General features: G+C 48.9%; 8 protein-coding genes across 8 annotated transcripts; 7 read left to right on the top strand and 1 right to left on the bottom strand.

Moving 5' to 3' along the window:
• Positions 1 to 722: 722 nt before the first annotated feature.
• Positions 723 to 1,490, bottom strand: FMAN_13758 (uncharacterized protein; the record flags this gene model as incomplete). Its single annotated transcript, XM_041833266.1, has 1 exon — positions 723 to 1,490. The coding sequence occupies one exon, from the start codon at positions 1,488 to 1,490 to the stop codon at positions 723 to 725; it is 768 nt and encodes a 255-aa protein (XP_041683647.1).
• A 503-nt stretch (positions 1,491 to 1,993) lies between these two features.
• Positions 1,994 to 3,879, top strand: FMAN_13759 (uncharacterized protein; the record flags this gene model as incomplete). The annotated part of the gene is made up of 6 exons (XM_041833267.1): positions 1,994 to 2,097; positions 2,194 to 2,420; positions 2,472 to 2,526; positions 2,579 to 2,798; positions 2,848 to 2,987; positions 3,036 to 3,879. 6 exons carry the CDS (start codon positions 1,994 to 1,996, stop codon positions 3,877 to 3,879), a joined length of 1,590 nt encoding a protein of 529 aa, XP_041683648.1.
• A 1,418-nt stretch (positions 3,880 to 5,297) lies between these two features.
• Positions 5,298 to 5,741, top strand: FMAN_13760 (uncharacterized protein; the record flags this gene model as incomplete). The annotated part of the gene is made up of 1 exon (XM_041833268.1): positions 5,298 to 5,741. One exon carries the CDS (start codon positions 5,298 to 5,300, stop codon positions 5,739 to 5,741), a length of 444 nt encoding a protein of 147 aa, XP_041683649.1.
• A 1,407-nt stretch (positions 5,742 to 7,148) lies between these two features.
• FMAN_13761 (uncharacterized protein) lies at positions 7,149 to 7,876 on the top strand (the record flags this gene model as incomplete). Its single annotated transcript, XM_041833269.1, has 3 exons — positions 7,149 to 7,304; positions 7,367 to 7,627; positions 7,682 to 7,876. The coding sequence occupies 3 exons, from the start codon at positions 7,149 to 7,151 to the stop codon at positions 7,874 to 7,876; spliced, it is 612 nt and encodes a 203-aa protein (XP_041683650.1).
• Positions 7,877 to 8,445: 569 nt separating this feature from the next.
• FMAN_13762 (uncharacterized protein) lies at positions 8,446 to 11,392 on the top strand (the record flags this gene model as incomplete). The annotated part of the gene is made up of 2 exons (XM_041833270.1): positions 8,446 to 11,210; positions 11,287 to 11,392. 2 exons carry the CDS (start codon positions 8,446 to 8,448, stop codon positions 11,390 to 11,392), a joined length of 2,871 nt encoding a protein of 956 aa, XP_041683651.1.
• A 2,190-nt stretch (positions 11,393 to 13,582) lies between these two features.
• FMAN_13763 (uncharacterized protein) lies at positions 13,583 to 16,549 on the top strand (the record flags this gene model as incomplete). The annotated part of the gene is made up of 8 exons (XM_041833271.1): positions 13,583 to 13,840; positions 13,889 to 14,476; positions 14,525 to 14,648; positions 14,698 to 15,214; positions 15,264 to 15,459; positions 15,506 to 15,709; positions 15,759 to 15,885; positions 15,936 to 16,549. 8 exons carry the CDS (start codon positions 13,583 to 13,585, stop codon positions 16,547 to 16,549), a joined length of 2,628 nt encoding a protein of 875 aa, XP_041683652.1.
• Positions 16,550 to 16,852: 303 nt separating this feature from the next.
• On the top strand, positions 16,853 to 17,632 carry FMAN_13764 (uncharacterized protein; the record flags this gene model as incomplete). Its single annotated transcript, XM_041833272.1, has 1 exon — positions 16,853 to 17,632. The coding sequence occupies one exon, from the start codon at positions 16,853 to 16,855 to the stop codon at positions 17,630 to 17,632; it is 780 nt and encodes a 259-aa protein (XP_041683653.1).
• A 466-nt stretch (positions 17,633 to 18,098) lies between these two features.
• Positions 18,099 to 20,297, top strand: FMAN_13765 (uncharacterized protein; the record flags this gene model as incomplete). Its single annotated transcript, XM_041833273.1, has 4 exons — positions 18,099 to 18,329; positions 18,380 to 18,587; positions 18,637 to 19,002; positions 19,054 to 20,297. 4 exons carry the CDS (start codon positions 18,099 to 18,101, stop codon positions 20,295 to 20,297), a joined length of 2,049 nt encoding a protein of 682 aa, XP_041683654.1.
• Position 20,298: the final 1 nt, after the last annotated feature.

Consider the following 20,298-nt stretch of genomic DNA (forward strand, 5'->3'; position numbering starts at 1 on the left):
GCGTAGGATGGTAGTTGAGGGACTTGAAGGATCCTGAATCATCCCCAATTCGTTCGCGAACAGTGGCATTGTCCAGAGCTACGAATGAGAAATCACTTCAATGATCAAGGCATCAGTGGCCAAGGAATGCTTGGGCTCGGTACGTGTAGAAGATGATACGAGCACGCCAGTTCCACAAGCTCCCATCCCCACGGGGTACGTCCGATTAAGAGACATGCATGTGTTCTTGAATGTGACTGATACATCTGCGCATATTGCTTTCCAAAAGGTGAAGTTAATTGGAGTTTTTCAAGCGTTGCCTTGATGTGTCTCGTTGAGATGTCACAAGGTTTGACTATCAATCAACAGATATAGGCCACTCTTTCTGGACACACCAAGGCCTCCAGAGTCAGACAGACTCCTGGACGCTGAATTGAAAGGTATGATAATGTGTGTTGGAGGTATGAAGCTGAGGGCGAACTGATGAGTAGGCCAAGACGCCTTCTTGAGTGTCCATGTTATTTAAACGTATTTCAAAGAACCTTATTGGTGATAGAAGTTCATTGCGTGTTGCGAGTGGTCTAGACTGCGAGTCAATATATCATCGCCACCAATATCAAAATCTCAGAAACATGACTTTCCCCAACTAATGCCGCTCTAGAAACAAAACTCCACAAGCTATCGAAATAGAAGGAAACATAGACACATGGTAGACAGGCCAGCCCTGTCTACCAGTATGTCTCTCATGAAGTGAATGCCTGGATCGCCTCTTCCAGAATCCCGACAATCTCATCAGGTTTACTCAACATTGGCAAATGCGCACTATCAATAATCCTTTTCGTGACATCCGCACCAAGCTTTTCCGCGCCTCGGACCAGCATCTTCTGCGCTTCGTAAGGGTAGGCCCTATCGTCCTTGGTCATAACCTGCCAGACAGGCACATCCCTCCATCCCTCGTACGTCACCTCGTACCCTTCCGTCGAACCGGTCAAGGCTTGCTTGCTGAGCTTTCCAACCCAGTACTCGGCCTCTTCTGTCGGGAGATCGTGGTACATCATGTCGATTGGGTCGACTTTGATGATCATTAGATTGTTCTCGTAGTCAGCTTCGCAAGTCGGTAGGGGCTTGCCGCCGAGAGCGTCCAGAAAACATGCGCCTTCGCGAACGAAACCGGTCGCAACATTGAAAAGCCCTATCACGCGACCAGTTTTTCCGTCTGTGTCGGCAGATTTGTTGGTGAAGCCTCTCATGGCACTTTGTCCCACCGGTCCAGCATAGGAGTGAACTAAGACAACGACATCAAGTCCTTGCGACACCTCGCCAGCGATGGCATCAGCGACAGCTTTAACGTCATGCGAGTAGTTAACGTCGGTGCTTGTTGATTGGTTTGTCGGAAGTGCGACGGGAATACACTTGAACTCCTTAGCCTCCATGGCGGACATGATCTTGCCCCAACATTCAGGGCTATGCCACGCACCAGGCACAAATATGAGGCTAGGTTTCTGGGCCATGTTGTAGATTGATTGGACGATATTGGCTCGGGATTCAGTGAGGGAGGGGAATAAGGGAGTGAGAATCTGTAGTCGGCTTACGATCTGTTTCCAAATCGTGGCTGGATAAAGACAGCGGGGTTTGTCGTTCAGCTCGTTTATTCTCCTCGAAAAGGGTTAGTTGCTGACAGGCTGGACGCCGTTCATGTCCACTCAAAAGTGACTCTGTGGTTGGTAGTGGAGACTCCAGGTCGTTGCCAAGATGTTAGTGATCTATCATCTCTCCGCGTGTCTTCTCGGGAACAGATGTTAGCGCTATAGCGTTAGCCAGTCTAGACTATCGTAACCAAATCGCTCATCCTGTAGCCGCAATCCTCAAATCCCGTGAGTGGCTTCCCGATACCTCGTCAACGCCTGTGTTTGAAGCAAAACTCCTCCCTCTTTCACTGAAAGTCACAACTCATCAGCCCATCGCCGATCATCTTCCCTGAAGTTTTCCTCAGAACAAGCTTGAGCCGGTCAGCATGAGTACGACGACAAGGACTCGGAGGCCCCACACTAGGAGTAAAACGGGGTGTTTGACGTGTCGAAAGCGTCGCGTGCGTTGTGATGGCGGAAAACCAACCTGGTAAGTCGGAGTTTGCTACCCAATTGCAACAAATAGTCGAAAGTACTACACAAGACGTTTGTCAATTTGTAGTGATTGTGCAACTGATAAATGCAGTACCCGATGTGTCAGTGCAGGGCGGATATGCGAGTTTGCTGATCCTGGTATCCCACTTCGGGACCGTAAGGCTATCTGTCTTCCTGGCGAACAGCAACCTTGGGTTATAAGCCAGGACGCACCGCCAGTAACTCTAATCGTTAATTCCCCCTTTGGAAAGTCAGTGGAGCCTTTCGACTGTTTAGGCTTGGACATGACTCTCCGCTCAAGAGAGCTACTTCACTACTGTAAGCGAAAAGCCACGCAGCATAGACCAGCAACACCGCTGACAGTACAAGTCCATAACAGCCACGATAGTGCCGATTTGGTACTTAGTAAAGCCTCTAGAAACATGTACGTACTTGTCATTCTTCACTCGGCCCATGCTTACCTTGGGCATATATAGCTTTTCTTCTGTCGCTCAACATCCTGATGCTCTACGGGACACTCTTCTGGTGGCTGGCCTGCACTATGCATGGACTGTTGGCGATCTTGAAACATATAAACCAACATTTTTGTTTCACAAAGTCTCTACGATCCAAGTCTTGAACCGATGGTTGCAGAACATACACCAGCCAGGACTGATGACCTTCATTCGACATGTCTCAATTCTTTGCTTCATAGAAGTACCCTTCCCCTACTGATGATGCCTCGCCAATCGCTGACCATCAAAAGGCAGCTTACGGTAACGTACATGACACAGAGGCTCATATCAACGGCCTCGTAAACGCTGTCCACCTTCTGAGCCCCCTCGATGACGGCTTCAGCAATCGATCCGAAATCGAAGAAGAGCTTGCCAATCGCTATCTCTTGCTGTAAGTAGTCTTTGCTGATGAATATTTCATCAATGCTTACCTTTTCAGCACATACTATGCCTATCAAGGATTCAAAGCCAGAATATTAGGAAGCGATTCTTTGCAAAATCTGTTCCGGCAAAACAACACCGCAGAGTTCTCCACGTTCGTGTCACAAATTTACCTCTGGAAGACGCAAAACATCGGCCATCTCGAAATGCGTCTCAACGCCATGAAACTCTTACCTTTCTTTTTCGCAGCTCTTCCCTCTACAACGCAGTTCCACAGTATCGACGCGTCGCCTCTGATAGACTGCCTGAAGCATGTTACTACATCAACTCAGACAGTCAGAGAGGACCGTTACAAATGTGATCCCAGCTGGGAATGGATCGAGGGCTCGGATTCTCGACTACTTTGCGCTACCATCGGCTCCCATTTCTCGTCTCTGTTCCACGACGATATGTTCTCATCAGCACAGTCCTCAAAGTATAGCACTTCTTGGTCTGGTATGTGCGCTGCATCGAGCTTGTATATGCACAGCGTCCTGGAACTCTGGAACGGCGGTGAGTCTATCGACGCTCGTCTCTTTCGAAGATTCTTATGCATTTTGAATCGAGATCTAAGTCAGTCGGTTAGCACCCTAGGACTAAACGTCTCTACGGACTTTTGGCTCTGGCGAGCGTTCCTGGGAGCGTATAGCATCGCCAAACAGCAAGCGAAAACCCATGACTCATTGCTGGATAACCTTCAAGGAGCTTTTACTGGCTATGTGGATGCTTGGAAAAAGGCTGCAGGGTTATCAGTTTGGGAAGAAGCGCATGCCTGTTTGGTGTCAGTCGCATGGCCTGCCTCTATGGATTACGAGACAGGGCGCAGTGTTTGGACAAGTTCAATCGAGTGTGCAACAAGTTAGGGACGAAGCTGAAGCTGTCCCCAAGCTGTACAATATTGTATGATAAATCACAACTCAAATTCTGCTGGAGCGGTCACCAGATCGTATAGGCTCAAGTCTGTTCTCTACCAACCCTTCCCAGCAAGAGCCAAGACCTTAGTCAAACTCGTGTGCCGGAATTTTGTTATGCCTGTTCAAGTACATCGCCAAAGATCAACATGCTGGTTCTATGGTCCTGATTCTCTCGTACCAGTGTTTCTATGGGATATCGCGTTTGTAGAAGCTAGCCATAGACTGAAGACGGTCAAAAAGTATTGGAAGCGTTATTCTCACTCCAGAGGAGCTCACATCAATTTGCTGCCATCGCAAATTGATCATGCAGGGTAGGTTGAAATGCGGGCCAGGATGATAAGCCAATCATTTGGTTCCGGAAAAGAGACCACGGCAAAAAAGCTGTTGGTTGGCTCGGAGCATTTGCTCCACGATGTGACACACAGGCAACAGGGTTTGACTTCAAAGGCCCCCGCCGTTCGATCGAGTTTCAACAACAGTCATCGCTTTTCGAGGGCCACAAAGAAAAAGAGTGAGAAAGAAAAATGGAAGAAATCGAAAATCAGAATAATTAAAATTAGAAGGAACTCCGAGTCATAAGGTTGCTTCTATTTCTGCATCGTTTATTGCTTATCATTTGCGTGAAGCGTGCATGAAGGGAGCTAAATGGGGACAATCATCAACCCCTCGATCCACCGCAAAATGGCACTATTCTCGTCCTACGCGCATGCACATCATAGCACATCCAACCCCCGAATACCTAGTGCAAAAGTTCTCCATGGGGATAACCCAAGGGACATTTACAAATTCCTTCAGCATTTTGCAGGATTGTGCCCAGAATGATACAGGAATCCCATCATACGACACCGAGGACAGACACGAAACAGCTGTCACAAAACACTAAAGCCAGCTCGCTCCGAACAAGCAGTCAGGGAAACCCGCATCCCTAAACCATTTGAGGTAAATGCTCCGTCAGGGTTCTCGGGAAGCTGTGCATTGAAGATTACATCATATCGACGTCAGTTTTCCGATCGTTGGAGAGATTATATAGAAATCCACGATGCCTGCAAAAAAGGCTTCCCCTCGAGATCGAAACTCCAACAAAGCCTCCCCCTGGGGCCGTAAAGGCGGTGCAACCGATTACAAAACCACAATGTGTCCTGCTCTTTGCGTAATACTCTCATTCCCGTAACAATTCTTGCGACCGAGCAGGACGTGGGTAATTACCGTGTTCTGCGCAAAATGTCTTTACTCACGTGACCCAGGATTTCCAATTCGATCCCGAGCGTTTCGGCCGGCCGCTTTGCGAAGTCCCCTTATTCCAGACCGCGACGATCCCGTCCACGCTCGCTAAGGATCAGAAGCCTTTCAGGCCAAGCTTTAAGATCATGCCGTGCCAATATGCGCGTAGTATTGAAACCGCTGAGCCAGAGCTCTTAGAGCCGCCGCGGAAGAGCAGCAGCTCAAAGCGGAAATACAAGAGTTCCGAGGGTTGGCGGAGTACGCATAAGCACCACTCCACCATGCGCCGATCACCATCGCGACAGGCTACTATCTCCTGTCCCTGCGCGCGGGAACACAAAGCATCCAAGGCGCCGGATCATATCAGGTCATGCGAGTTCTGTCATGTAACTGAGACGCCGAAATGGAGGTCTGGACCATCGGGACGTCGTACCCTCTGCAACGTCTGTGGATTGCTGTACGCTAAGAGGGAGGTAAAGGCCCGGTCGTTCTTATTGGAAAGGGAGTTTGGGTGCGACTCTGTTTCTGACGCATCGTCGAGGTCAACAAAGGTCTCGACTGAGGGTTCTCATTCCCTGGGACTGCGATGACCATTCAAACCTCATCACCTCTACTTAATACCATGCCAAGTGGCCCCCAAGGATACCCCACAGCCCCTCACTCTTGGCAGGTGCATGGCGATGCTTGGACAGGAGAGGAAACATTCCCATTTTTTTATTGCAGCGTTCGAGCGTCATAATCATGAAAGAAACAGATGGCGCATTGGAGATCAGGAAATGGCAACGTATCAGCAGTATTCGAAGCAAATAACTAAGTTTAAAAAAATCACCAAACCTATTCCAGCAATTCCCCCCGGTAATAGCACAAGAGGAGCGTTGCCCAGAAGCTAACTGCACCCAATCGCGAACTGTTTGCAAGCCCATTAACAAAGGTCCCTCAACAGCAACCGTGAAGTCAAAATCGCATCAGCAAACATGACCAATCAAACCATTCACATCACCTCCGGAGTCGTCCTCCGGTCCTTCGAATTTTCATTTGCTACGGCCCTACAGTACGACGTCGCATCGCCTGTCCTTTTCGACATTAGATTACCTGACCTTGGCGGAATCCGGAGAGGTGCGGAGTTCAGGGTAACTCTGACACCTGACTTTTTACCCCTCAATTGGCTGATATGAGCTCCTTTCAGCTCAAATGCCGACTCTGGAGTGGGGAGGTCGACACAGTGAGAACAAACCACCTGATCCTCTGCGCAAGCGACCTCTAGTAAAGATTACACTGTACAACACACACAAACAAGTCATCCGCCCGTTTTGTCCTGTGTTTAGCGTGTAGTAGGGGCGAGGAGTAACGCGCCGTGGCTTACGCGTCGGTAGATGAGAGTTGCAACTCTTTGAGACGAAATCATTTCTAATCAGTGTTGCAAGCAGGCCGGGGGACCAGTCTTATCTATCAATCGTAGACAGCCACGGTACAAGCCAAGCCGCCATGCAAGGAACTGTGGAAACGGGCTTACTGTCATGCCAGGTTGCTGTGAGGGACACCAAGTGCAGTGTCCGAGCGGGTGAGACGTCTCAAGCTCTGAGAGAAAAAAGCAAAGCAAATAAGGGGGTAAGGCGAGGAGGGACTTTGGCTGGACAGTTGCGATAACTGTGCGAGAAACTGTTGGTCAAAGTTTAGATGGAGGGCTGAATGAATTGTGATGTTGAGAGACATCGGGTTTCCTTTTCCCCGTTGTGAAAATGCAGTCTTGTTGGTGATTGTCAATGGAGTCGGTAGGTTTCCTCCGGATCCGCGGATGGACCCTGAATCAGGGTCTCTGCACAGTCCAGACCCAATCGCGCAGTGATCTACAAGGGTTCCTCTGGGGCAATCTTCGGTCTAACTTTAGCAAGTGCCTCAGAGGGGGTATTAGTACCGCCTCGATCCCAAAACTCTCCCTTGAATTTCGAGATCGGATTTCCCCTCTCCTCTTCAACTGTCCCCGTTCCTGTTCCATCATGAAACATCCACAGCAGACACTCGCCAAGACGGGAAAGCCAATTCGGCGCCGAAGAGATCGTGCTCACCCTCCTTGTCCCGTTGATCTCCCGGAGTCTAGCCTTTTCCCGCCCCGACGATGTTCCTTGCTTTCGCTGAGAAAATCACCTCGACACGTGAGTCCCTTCTACGCGCCTTTGTTTACCCGTTGCCGGTGACACAGACTAACCTCTTCCAGATTCGACCTAGCATCCAGGACATCCAACGGAATGGTCTACCTCTTTGTGAGGTTGCTTTGTTTCAAAATACAGCTATTCCGAGTCCCTTGGCTACGAAACCAGAGAGAGATACTCACCTTCAATTGAAGGTTGCTTCGCGCACTTCATCTCTCAGATCACCCGCCGCGTCGGCACGGTCAATCCGGTCAAGGTCTACTAGAGCCAGTCTCAAGGACACCTATGAAGCCCGCACGTGGCGTAACAGGCTGAGGCGACATTCGGTATGTCATTCATTTCCACAGAATGTCTTTTCTTCATTCTAACGAAATAAGCAGAAGTCACCAAGAACACATGAGCCAACCCCGTGCTGCACATCATGCTTCATTAAAGAGACTCCAATGTGGCGCGAAGGCCCTTTCGGGTCTCATACTCTCTGCAACGTCTGTGGTCTTCTCTACGCCAAGCGCGAAGCCCGAAGCCGTTCTTTTCTTCTTCAAAGAGACATTGCGCGAATGTCGCATTTGTCTTGAATCGTTGAACCGTGTTCATGTCCCCGCCATGCATGAGCATGCGTTCAGCACGGCTTAAACTTTCTTTCTACGAGTTCTTTTTTTAATGTTTCGTTTTATTGAGCTCGATCTCGACGTTATACATGCCACCGAGATCTGCGAGTGATGAGGCATGGTTACTATACCCCGGCGCAGGATTGGGAAGGCATTTTGTGAGACTCGGCTGGCTACTGAAGTTTTTGGTCAAAATGGCGTTCTCGGTTTTTTGTTATCATGTTGGATTTAGCGCAGATACCTCAGTCACTATTATGCACTTGTTATTGCTTGATGAGACAAAGACTTTGCCATTAATCGTGTACTTGAACTATTAAAAGCATTTTGTCGGCGGGTAATTGCCGGCCTATTTGACGCGGTCTCCACGTACGTCCCCTGGTATTGGGCAACCCACGTCGCGTCATTAGAACTGACAACTGTCAGATCATCACATCGTGTCATCAGCCAGGCTCAACGAGCACAGCGCAAGTCATTAATAAGCATCGGCTATTAAAGGAATTGTGATATTTGCCCTGCATTTGATTTCCCTTCTCGGCATGCCTAGCGCTGCTACGTCGGCCATGCATTCCGCCTATAAGATGCCAACCATACGAGATATTCCTCCAGTTACCTTGACGAATATCCCCTACATCGATTCCGCCCAGTTCGACTCGTACGTATCAAAGATGGCCCCTCTATACGATAGGCTTCAACGATTGAAAGAAAGCGAAAACGAACCATGGACGGAAAGTAAGACTGGGAATTTTGTGAAAGGCAGAGAGCTTGAGGATTCACGCCAGACTGCGAGACTGTCGTCCCCTAGTAGGAATGACTCTGTCTTGTCGCTTACGCCGGCCACCACTCCATTCGATGGCTCATACTATGGGCAAGCAAGCAGTGGTTTTAATCCCAAGGGCCACCGGGCACCTTCACTATCAATCGTTCCTGATATATATTTCAGCGGAGACTTTCGCCTTGAGAACCCCCGAACTTTCCAGGTGGTGAGCGAGCGATCAGAGGTTGTGCCCCAGGACGCCCGGAAGGCAAACAATACTCTGGCACCGAGAAAGCCACTGGCCACAAATGCGATTCTACAAGAGAAGCTGTCCTGGTATATGGATACTGTAGAGCTGCATCTGATAAATTCCATCTCTATGGCTTCAACGACGTTTTTCTCAGCTCTAGGCTCCTTGAAAGAATTACACTCGGAAGCGGCTGATTCAGTCGATAAGATAATAACGCTCCGTAAGGACCTGGCATCATTGAATCAAGATTTTGTAGTAAAGGGTCTGGAGCTTTCGCAGAAGCGTCAAGTACGCCGTCGTCTCCAACTTACAAGCGATGCAGTCTTGCAGCTAAAGTACATCATGGACAAAATTACCTATTGCAAGTCACTTGTTGATGAAGGAGAAGTCGAGAAGTCTTTGGTTAAAATTGATGTTATAGAGTCGCTGATGGCCGGCGAACATGGTGAGGTATCCGAGGACGAAACATTGATGAATATTGAGCTACGAGATATACGCGGAGTCACAGCATTGCAAGGCGCGGTCAATGACTTGATAGCTTTGCGGTCTAGAGTTGCCAAAATCTTCGAGTCGAGGATTCATTCTATGCTTATCGATGATCTACAGCGCCATAGCCAGTCAGTATCAAAGCAGGAAGTTCTCCTTAGATGGGAAGCTGCGTCACTAAGGGCCAAGGGAGGGTACGCACAAAAGCCTTCAGCTCTACCAACCTATATGACTCAGACTACTGATCTACGTACGGCACTCATGCCCAACATTCACGGACTCTATCGATGTGGGTCGATCTCGACAGCCATTCAGGGTTATCGAGAACTGGTGCTGCGAAAGATTCGCAACGTGGTTCGAAGACCACTCCCTAGTTCTGCCGATGATACTGAATCCGTAACGTCAGCTTCAACTATCAGTGGAGGCCGCAGTCGCACAACCCAAGAGAAATCTTTCATCCTGGCTCAGAACCTCCGCTCTCTAGAAGCGGAAGATGCCGAAGAGCTACTCTCTAGCTTATTCATTTCGGTTGCAGAGACGCTTCGACGGCTAAAAACCCAATCCAGCCTCCTCTTAGATATCGCGTGCCTAATCAGGAACCCTGATTCCGCGGATCCTATCAAGTCTCCCAACATTACCTCCCCAATCGGCAGCCCAAATCCATCTGGGAATGTGTCAATGTTCGGTGCCCAGGAGGAAATGCATGTTGCACTTGATCTCCCCAATCTCTTGAGTCATGGAGTGAACGTCAGTCACGAAAAGATCACTAAGATCCTCCGGGTCCGATCCGAACAAACCAAAAATCTCCCGCTGCCATACTTTATACGCTACTATACTCTCAATCTCTTCTTTGTCAATGAATGCGAGGCTATCTCAGGGCAACCCGGCATGTCTCTCAAGGCTATAATCAATGGCCACATCCAAGACTTCATTCAGGCGCACGGCGACAGAGAAAACCAAGCTCTTGCCCAAGGGATGAGTGCTGACCTGTGGCAAGACACGGATTTCACACCCAAGTATAACGAAATTCTTCAGCAGATTCTCGAGTGTAGCACAACAGACCCGACAGCGTGGACCGAGACAAGCAGGGTCTCGGCACCGATAGCACAAGATAAAGACGAGATCACAGACGATGCTGAGGAGTTGATATCAAAGGACAAGCTTAGAGGCGCCACCATTGAACAACAGACTTTTCTCCTCCCGAAATCCGCTATTCTTTGCTTAGAGGGCATCTCTCACTTTCTCCGACTGATATACGGTATTCCATCTATGGCGGCAGCAATCGCCTCTTCATTGGTCTCATACCTGCAACTATTTGACTCTCGGTGTCGCCAGCTAATCTTCGGCGCTGGTGCTCTACGCTCAGCTGGTCTAAAAAATATTACAACTACTCATTTGGCACTCACATCTCAGGCTTTATCATTTATCTCTACTATAATCCCCCATATCCGCGAGTTTGTCCGTCGCCATGCGCCCGCAAACCCGATGACAGAGTTTGACAAGGTGCGCCACGCCTTTCAGGAGCACCAGGATGGTATTTGCCAAAAACTGGTCGAAATTATGGGCTCGCGAGCTCGCATACTCTCCAAGAAAGCGCTTGAGACCGACTGGGGTAAGGAGAGCGCAGGCGACGTCCGCGAGTACATGGTGGATCTCACCAGGGACACGAGTAGACTGTACAAAGAACTTAGCAAGCGCCTGCCCGAGGAGGCGGTGCAGTTGGTCATGGTACGCGTTTTTGCAAGTTACAGGGAACATCTGGGGACGGCGTTCAAGGAAGCCATCCTGGAAACAGAAGGTGGTCGTGATTGGTAAGAACAGACACCATCTTATGGCTTGTTTTCTTTTTGGGTTCCGGACTGCATTTAGACTGACCGATACGCACAGCATGCTTAGCGATGTCAAGCATCTTGACGAAAAGTTGAGCAAAGTAAACGGCTTCGACGACCTGGGCGCTCACCTCACCGAGATTATCAAGAGCAAAGAGGTTTAGGGAGACTAATGCTATGCAAGGAAGTTTCAGAGGGGGCATCAGATCCCTCTGACGATTCGCTTGTTGTTTTTGAGCACAGATGAGAATCTCTCGATCTGGATAAGTTAGGACGATGGTGCGAGTTATACTTCAAGTTTGGACGAGCAATCTTTATGATATGAGAGAGTTTGAGAAACTGCCAGAAGAGTCGACCAGTTCGACTAAGCTTCTGCAATATTCTTGAAGCCTACCAAGATGTTTGGAGTGTCATGGACATGCCGAAGAGGTCTAGCACACTCTTGCCATCGTGCTGATGAAGAATATTACCGCATACTGGAAGCCACCCTTACATCGCAGCCTAATGACCATTCATGAGATCTTGTTGAATCCATGAGTCCTGAGACGTCTACAAATGGCGGTGCAAGTCGCCTTGGTTCTGCAATTCTACCCATGGCAACGGATGAAGACACTCACGAGAGGTACTTCACTAGTCTTCTCTAGTTAACTGATTGTCGTGATAGGATGTTGGGGATGGTTTTGAATGCCATAGACGAAGCCATTTAGCTCGTAGCTGAGAAGGAGCTTTTATTCTCAAGAAGCCTACTCCGACTCCACAAGGGTCTTGCACCTTATTATTACAGCAATGAGGTTGATGAGAATCCACTCACATCCGCTGTCAGACTTTGGGAGGACTGCCACCCTAATGCGAGAAAGGTGATTGAAGAAGCCGGCACTTACGTACAGTGGAAATAGATGTGTTTGAGTGGCCAGGTTCTTAGTGATATAGTCTGCCATTACTTCAGGGAATCAACAGCAGTAAAGACTGAGGCTTCAGCGCTTGAAAGCTCGGTGAAATCACGACCAGCCACGGAATTTCGTACGATAACAACCTGGTATCCCCAGCTGAGTCTTATCTTGGAGCCTATGAGACCCTACGAGGAAATATCACTGCAGCAAGAGAACATTTCCGCAAGAACATGCTAACGGCTCAGGATAAAATCACCACAACGGAGCTTCTTGATTTTACGAAAGAGACTTTCTCGCCGAGTCCATCAGAAAAATGACAAAGATGAGAAGACCGCCACCACCGAGTCCTATCAGAGGATTAATTCACTCCTGGTCGAGAAACAACCGGCTACAGAAGGTGAAAATTGGCCAAACCGGCCGTATGAGATCACTTAGATATTGTGATCAATTCGCGATACTTCTGCAACGGAAATTGCGGAGGGACCTGGGATTTCGAGACTGATATCAACATTTGCAAATACTGCTGGGACACTCCATTTTGTCAAAACTGTTTACCGTTGCTTCAGCAAGGCTCATCAAAGATGCTGGCTTGTGATGCACGCCATAGTGGCTTCGTGTTCCGCGGTGGAACTTGAGAGAAAGCACTGGGCTGAGGGATGGTACTGTCATGATGTGAGGTGAAATTGTTGATGGTCGACATGTTGGAGGGTAGAGAGTCAAGATCAAGGAGCGGTTGAGTATCATTTGGAAGGAATGGGATATTGAGTAGCATCGCTCAGTTTGAGTTGTATCCCATTTCCCGAAGACACATTCTTTTGTACCCCGCTGCAAGGATATACGTAAGGGAAAAACCGAAACCGATCGCTCACAACAAGGATGCGAAGGCGCGATAGTTCAAAAAGTTTATACGATGGAGAAATATCGCGGCCCGAAAATGATAAACACCCGCTTTGCAAGCACGCAATTTGAGTTCTGCATGTCGTTCCTCAATGATCCCTGATAGGTACCCCACAAGGAAAAGCTTTCATGTGGCTGATATCCCATGACCTTTGGCAGTTAACGCCACGAGATGTTTTGCCTATCGTTACCAAAACTTTGTTGTTTTGGATGTCAACAAACATCACGAGACGTATGTGGCTTTCTCAATTGTTTTGATTGCATCATTATCAAATAGACTTAAAAGCTTGTCTTGGGCAATCCCTTAAGAAGAAGTCCTTGTAGAAAAACCCTGGCCACTGGATACTTTTATCAATTGTATCTCTTAGGGGCTCCATCGCCGGCCCGACAACCCACAGGGCCCCATGCGACATTACCAGGACAAACATAGACATTAAGCCCGTGAACACAGACGATTGTCGTGCGCGATTACTCCATTGAGAGACTCGCCAAGAAAAAAACGTGCTGCAAGACAACTGGGTCGCAATCGGCCTCGTCCGAACGGATCTGCAATACGCTTTTTATAAGATGGCCTCCCAAACTTCTGTTGCTCAAGACACATCTGCCGATCCATCACAATCCAATACAGACATGGCTTCCAATTCGGAGAAAGCCGTCACAGACAATGGTATCCAAGCGACGGACAAGAGAGAAGATGTTGTTTCTACGGGATCTCTCAAGATTGAGTCCGTGAGCGGAATGGCCCAGGTCTTGGGTGCTACACCGGAGGAAGTTCTCGAGGCAGAGGAGCATGCGCGCACCATGGACTTGGATGAGACGAGAAGGGTGCGGAGACTCAATGTTGACCGTTGATATTTACTAACATCGACCCAGCGCGCCGAAACCTTGATGTACCTCCATGAGCACGACCCCAACTTCAGCTCAGAATCCATCATGCGTATTCAGGAATTCCTGAGCAATGAAGATATCTTCACCAATCCTCACAAACACGAAGATTTAATCTCAGATATAAAAACCGAGATTGCACTTGTCACTATCAACTCACCCTACGCAGAAGTCCGCGCCGTAGTAAGCAACAAGGACGATCCATCGACACCAGCGGGAACGATTCGAGCCTGGACCATCGGTTTGTTCTTCGTGATCGTGCAGAGCTTCGTGAACCAGCTGTTCTCAGTGCGACAGCCGACTATTCGACTTCAAGCCCCAGTCATTCAACTACTCTCATTTCCGCTGGGTAAAGCTTGGGAGACATGGTTCCCAAAAGGCGAATTCACGGTGTTTGGTCAAAAGTTGCAGCTCAATCCTGGAAAGTTCAATCAGAAGGAGCATATGCTGATCTCAATCATGGCGAATGTCTCGACGAGTTTGCCTCATTCACGATACATCATTTTTACGAGCTGGTTGAAGAAGTATTTTGACTTGCCGTTTGCCGCCGATTTTGGCTTTCAGATCTGTCTTTCGGTGAGTAGGACGGCGAGATAACTCATTGAGATTTACTAACGACAATAGCTGGCAATGAACTTGCTGGGCTTCGGTCTTGCTGGACTGGCGCGTCGTTTCCTGGTCTACCCATCGTTCTGTATCTGGCCTCGCTCTCTCGCAACCATCGCCCTCAACCAGAGTTTACATAACGGTAAGCAGAAGCCATATATTTAGTGTTTTAAGGTGACTGACCGTCGAAGAATCCGGAAACGCAAGCGTACTTGGTCCCTTCAAGAAGATGTACACCATGTCACGGTACCGCTTCTTTATGCTATCTTTCGCAGCCATGTTTATCTGGTTCTGGTTCCCCGACCTCATCGCTTCAGCTTTGTCTCTATTCAACTGGCTTGCATGGATCTCGCCCAACAACTTCACCCTCACAGCTATCACCGGTGTATCCAAAGGCCTTGGTTTCAACCCTCTTCCAACCTTTGACTGGAACGTTGCCACTTACTATATCGATCCTCTGCTGGTCCCCTTCCATGTCACTGTCAACATGTTCCTCGGGGCTTTGTTGGGCGGTATTACCATCATCGGGATGTACTGGAACAACACGTACAACACTGGATACCTCCCCATCAACACAAACACCATGTTAGATCATACCGGCGCCAAGTACAACGTATCTTCTATCTTGGATGATCGCGGTCTGCTCGACGCAGAGAAGTATCAGGCTTACAGCCAGGTCTACATCGCTGCGTCATCCGTCACATACTAGTAAGCTCTTCGCTTTGACTCGTAACCTGCATGTCACTGACAAGGACAGCATCTACTTCTTCGCCGTTTATAGCGCGATCATCTCCTATGCTGCCCTATATCACTGGAACGACATCAAGCTTGGTTTCGTGTCGCTCTGGCAAAGCTTCAAGAAGAATAGCAAGATTAACGAGTTCAAGGATATTCACACAAAACTGATGGAGCAGTACACCGAGGTTCCAGAGTGGTGGTACTTGATACTCAACGTAAGTTCTTTGGAGAAGCATAGTAGCATTTACTAATGCGATATAGCTCGTTGGAGTTGCTTTTGGCATTGCCTCTGTAGCAGGATGGCCTACCAACACCAGTGTCGGCACCGTCTTCTTCGGTCTTGCTCTTGCTATCCTTTTCACTATCCCTACCGGAATCATTTTTGCTACCACGGGCATCGAAGTTGAGTTCAACGTCCTCGCTGAGTTCATTGGAGGAGCATGGCAGCCTGGCAATGCCTTAGCTGTAAGTATCCGAGCACCAAGATTCTAACCTTCGCATCTGACATGAGTAGATGAACTTCTTCAAAGGCTTTGGATATGTGACAGTTGCTCACGCCCTCGATTTCGCCAACGATCTGAAGCTCGGCCACTACCTCAAGATTCCTCAGCGCCAGACTTTCTGGTGTCAGACAGTTGCCAGTAAGTAATACTTGAGCACTTCTTTGTTCACCTCGACTGACTGTCAATAGCTGTTGTCTCGGCGTTTGTTTGCACCGCAGTGATGAACTTCCAGATCCTCAACATCCCCGATATCTGTCAGCCTACCCAGAAGGATCGCTTCACATGCCCCGGTGTCGAGTCTTACTTTACTGCTGCCGTACTCTTCGGCTCTCTCGCGCCTCAAAGAGTCTTTGGAGAAGGCGGCCTGTACACCGCTCTCCTCGCTGCATTCCCAGTAGGATTGGCCTTCCCCATCGTCTACTACTACGCGACCCGCAAGCTTCCCAAGACGCACTGGCTTACAAAGCTTCACCCCGTCGTCATCTTTAGTGGCGGTCACATCTGGTCTCCCTATAACCTGGCCTATGTCTGGCCGGCTGTCATTCCAGGATGGATCTCTTGGGTCATCGTCAGAAAGAGATACCTCCAGTTCTGGGGAAAGTACAATTATGTTCTTTCAGCAGCCTGGCAGACTGGAATTGCTCTCGCTGCGGTGGTCATCTTTTTCGCTGTGAGCTACCACGGGGCGTCGATCAATTGGATCGGCAACAGTGCAGACAGTGGTTGTGAAGCCGAGACCTGCACCAGGCTCAAGGTTCCCAATGGAACCTTCTTTGGTCCTCAGCCAGGAACCTTTGCCTAGATATGTTACAAATAATTATATAGCAAAAATTGGATAGAAGATGTTTTAATTCTCAAATACGATGAATGAGACCAATAGCTTACGGGCAACATTACATACGTGGCTGTGCCGCTGATCCTACGACACCATCATGCCCGTTTTCTAGGCAGAACTCGCTTTAGCGCTTCCGCTGCCTATTTAAAGGCCTTGGATTCAGATCCCCCCGACTCAACTCGGTTGTTGTATAAAAATGCCACATTTCCTTTTTCTTTGAACAATGTATCTCTGATATAGCACCGTATTTTTACAGTTTGCTACGCTACAATGGTTTATATACCGCCCGACCAACATGGCGATTGCCTCAAATGCTATCTTGCCACTACATTCACAGATGACGAACTGAAAGCTTTTAAGTCAGCCTTTGAGCGTGGCGCATACTACAAATCCGCCCCAATGATGCAAATCAAAATTATGCACGCACCGGACGATTATCTAGGCAAATCGCATCAATACATGCGCGCGAAAGAAACCGAAGCTGGCAACACGAATCCATTTATCGTCGTTGACGAAGAAGCCAAGAGCAGACGCGCAGTCTGGTATATTGACCAGTTCGCTGAGGAAGACCAGGTCGAAGATGGAACGGCTGAGAGCACAGACGTTGTTATGAAGATCCTCATCCAGACCGAGGGTTTGGGTATCAACCACATCAACTACGCCATTGCCAATTCGAGCATTGAGGAGGATCTTGATAACTGCTCGGTGGAATTACCCCTCACCAACGACTTTTATCAGCCCGACCCGCAAGATTGCGGTGGTCCAGACTTTGAGTATGACCAACCCCAGCAAGATGTCTGGGTTATTGCTGAGCCTGGGGAATTCGAGGAGAGCACCGATCCTGAGCTGCTGAATGACTTCTCCTCTCGTCCGGATAAGGTGGTTAGGCTGAAAGAGGATGCTGCCGAGTCTGTTGGGCTAGTCAGCTCTTGGACGATTCCAGGTGATGCAAAGCCTATTGATTTGGCTCAAAAAGAGTTTCCCGAGGGGAGTGTTGTTTTACAGCAGAAGTATAAGCCAGGCTTTCCATGGCCAGCGGATTCATTGTAGGCGGAAGTTAAACCGTCAAGCGGAACTTGGTAGAATACGGCCTTGATTGAGCATCCTTCTCCTCTGATAGGCTTTTGCAACCACCAATAAGATGTAATTACGCGCTTTAGCTCCGCCCTTCGAGTGATGGTAGCTTATCGCAGATATTCTTCCCCACGACGTCGGAACCAAGCATGTCTTGACTGAGATAAGCGGGACAGACAGAGACGATCTTTTCCTAATACGCGCCTTATCATCAGTCATTCTCACTACTGCGTCACGCTTTCCCATATACAGAAAGTGCAGCCCAGCCGTTGAATGGATCCAACTTCCCAACGTAGCAATTTTTGGAGAATCGTGGTGGGGAGAAATGGGTGAATCATCAACTCCGCACCAAGACGGTCAGGTCTTGTACTGATGATAAATAGGTACTAACTTCGTCAACAATTATCTTCATCCGATTAACAACGGCTCTGAGATTCTCAACATGTCTTCTGCTCCCCACCCGCTATGCCCACTGACGGGCGATGAGATTCAGGCTAGCGCACGCTTGATCGAGAGCGTCTGGCCACAGTCTGTCTCGCTATCTTTTAAGGTTATAACGCTCAGTGAGCCACCGAAGGAAAAGCTTGCACCGTATCTGGAAGCTTTCGACAGCGGAACTTCCCCTTCGCCGCTTGAGCGTTTGGCTTTTGTTGCGTATTATATCCGTGGAACGGTGAGTTGACCCCACTTAGGTTGTTATCATGCATGATCTGACCGTCACAGGATATTTTCCATGAAGCTATAGTCAACCTGACTACTGGAAGAATCGAGAGCAATGTGAAGCTTGGACCCAACGTGCACGGAAACGTTGACTATGATGAGGCTCAGAGGGTTGAGAAGCTTGCGCTTGAGGATCCGCAGGTCTTGGCTGAGCTGGAAAAGCTAAAGTTGCCAGAGGGGACAGTCGTATGTGCTGATCCATGGATTTACGGTAAGCACTGTTATTGATTGTGAGATAAATTGATGACTGACATGTGTAGGGTCCGACGGAGTTGAGGATGATGTCCGTATGTACCAGGTCTTCCTGTACATGCGAGACCCCTCAAACTCTGGCGAAGCTGATTCCAACCACTACGCATTCCCCTTGCCCGTATCGCCGGTCATCGAATGCGTTAACTACAAAGTCATCCGAATCGATGTCCTTCCTACGGGGGCTGATAACACTATCAAGCCATTGGCACCTTACCAACCCAAGCCAGCAAATGAGTATATCCCGGAAGCCCAAGAGCTGCGAAAGGATCTCAAGCCACTGCATGTAAGCCAGCCAGAGGGGCCAAGCTTCAATGTGACCCCGGTCGGTGAGACTGGAAACGTTATTTCATGGCAGAAGTGGACTTTCTTCGTTGGTAAGTCTGATATCTTGTCTTACCCAATGATCTCCCGGCTGACATAAATAGGCTTCAATCAGCGCGAGGGCATGGTGTTGTACAACGTCAAGTATGACAACCGTCCCTTGTTCTACAGACTATCTCTATCAGACATGAGCGTGCCTTATGGTGATCCACGACACCCGTTCCACAAGAAGTCAGCATTTGACTTGGGTGATGCGGGTGCTGGTGCTACAGCAAATAATCTCAAACTAGGCTGTGATTGCTTAGGCAGCATTCAATACCTTAGCGGTGTGATCTGCGACGACCAAGGCAGGCCATTGCCAATGGAGAACGTCATTTGTATCCATGAGCAAGATGCTGGTATTGGGTGGAAGCACACCAACTACAGAACTGGAAGAGCTGCGGTTGTACGAGCACGTGAGCTTGTGCTGCAGTCCATCATCACAGTCTCGAACTACGAGTATATCCTCATGTTCCTGTTCAACCAAGCAGGAGAGGTCACATACGAAGTCCGCGCTACAGGTATCTTGTCTACACAGCCGATTGACCACGAGCTGGACAAGACAGGAGTGCCATTTGGAACTGTCGTACACCCTGGTGTCCTGGCAGGTGTCCATCAACACATCTTCTCCCTACGAGTCGATCCCATGATTGACGGTCATACAAACCAGTTGGTATACAGCGAAGCCCACAGAATACCTCGTGATCCCCATCTGAACCCTCATGGTACCGGCTACGAGGTTGTCGAGAAGACCATTGACAAGACAGCTGGTTTGGATATCGATTATGACCTTAGCAGGGTCTATAAGATCACCAACCCCAACTCCCTCAACCCTATTAACGGCAAGCCCGTGGGCTATAAGATTATGGCTCCGCCATTCCAAAAGCTTATGGGCGACGAAGACAGCTTCCTGCATAAGCGCGCTGAGTTCGCAGACCATAATATTTATGTCACCACACATCGCGACCGCGAACTGTACGCGGGAGGATGGTACACCAACCAGTCTCGTGGAGACGCAGGCGTGAGAACTTGGGCACAAAGGAACGAATCACTGACACCAGAGTCTGATATTGTGCTCTGGGTGCAATTCGGTATCAACCATATCCCACGCATCGAAGACTTCCCTGTCATGCCGGTTGAGATTCTGAAGGTGCACCTCAAGCCTGTCAACTTCTTCACCAAGAACCCTGCGCTGGATGTGCCGCCCAGTGAGCAGAGCGTGAACCAGAGTACTCTTATTGAGAACAAGAAGGCAGAGGTTTCCGACAGTTGTGGATGCGATACATCGAATGTTCCTTCAAAGCTGTAGT

The sequence above is a fragment of the Fusarium mangiferae genome (assembly GCF_900044065.1).
Source record: "Fusarium mangiferae strain MRC7560 genome assembly, contig: FMAN_scaffold007, whole genome shotgun sequence".
NCBI lineage: Eukaryota > Fungi > Ascomycota > Sordariomycetes > Hypocreales > Nectriaceae > Fusarium > Fusarium mangiferae.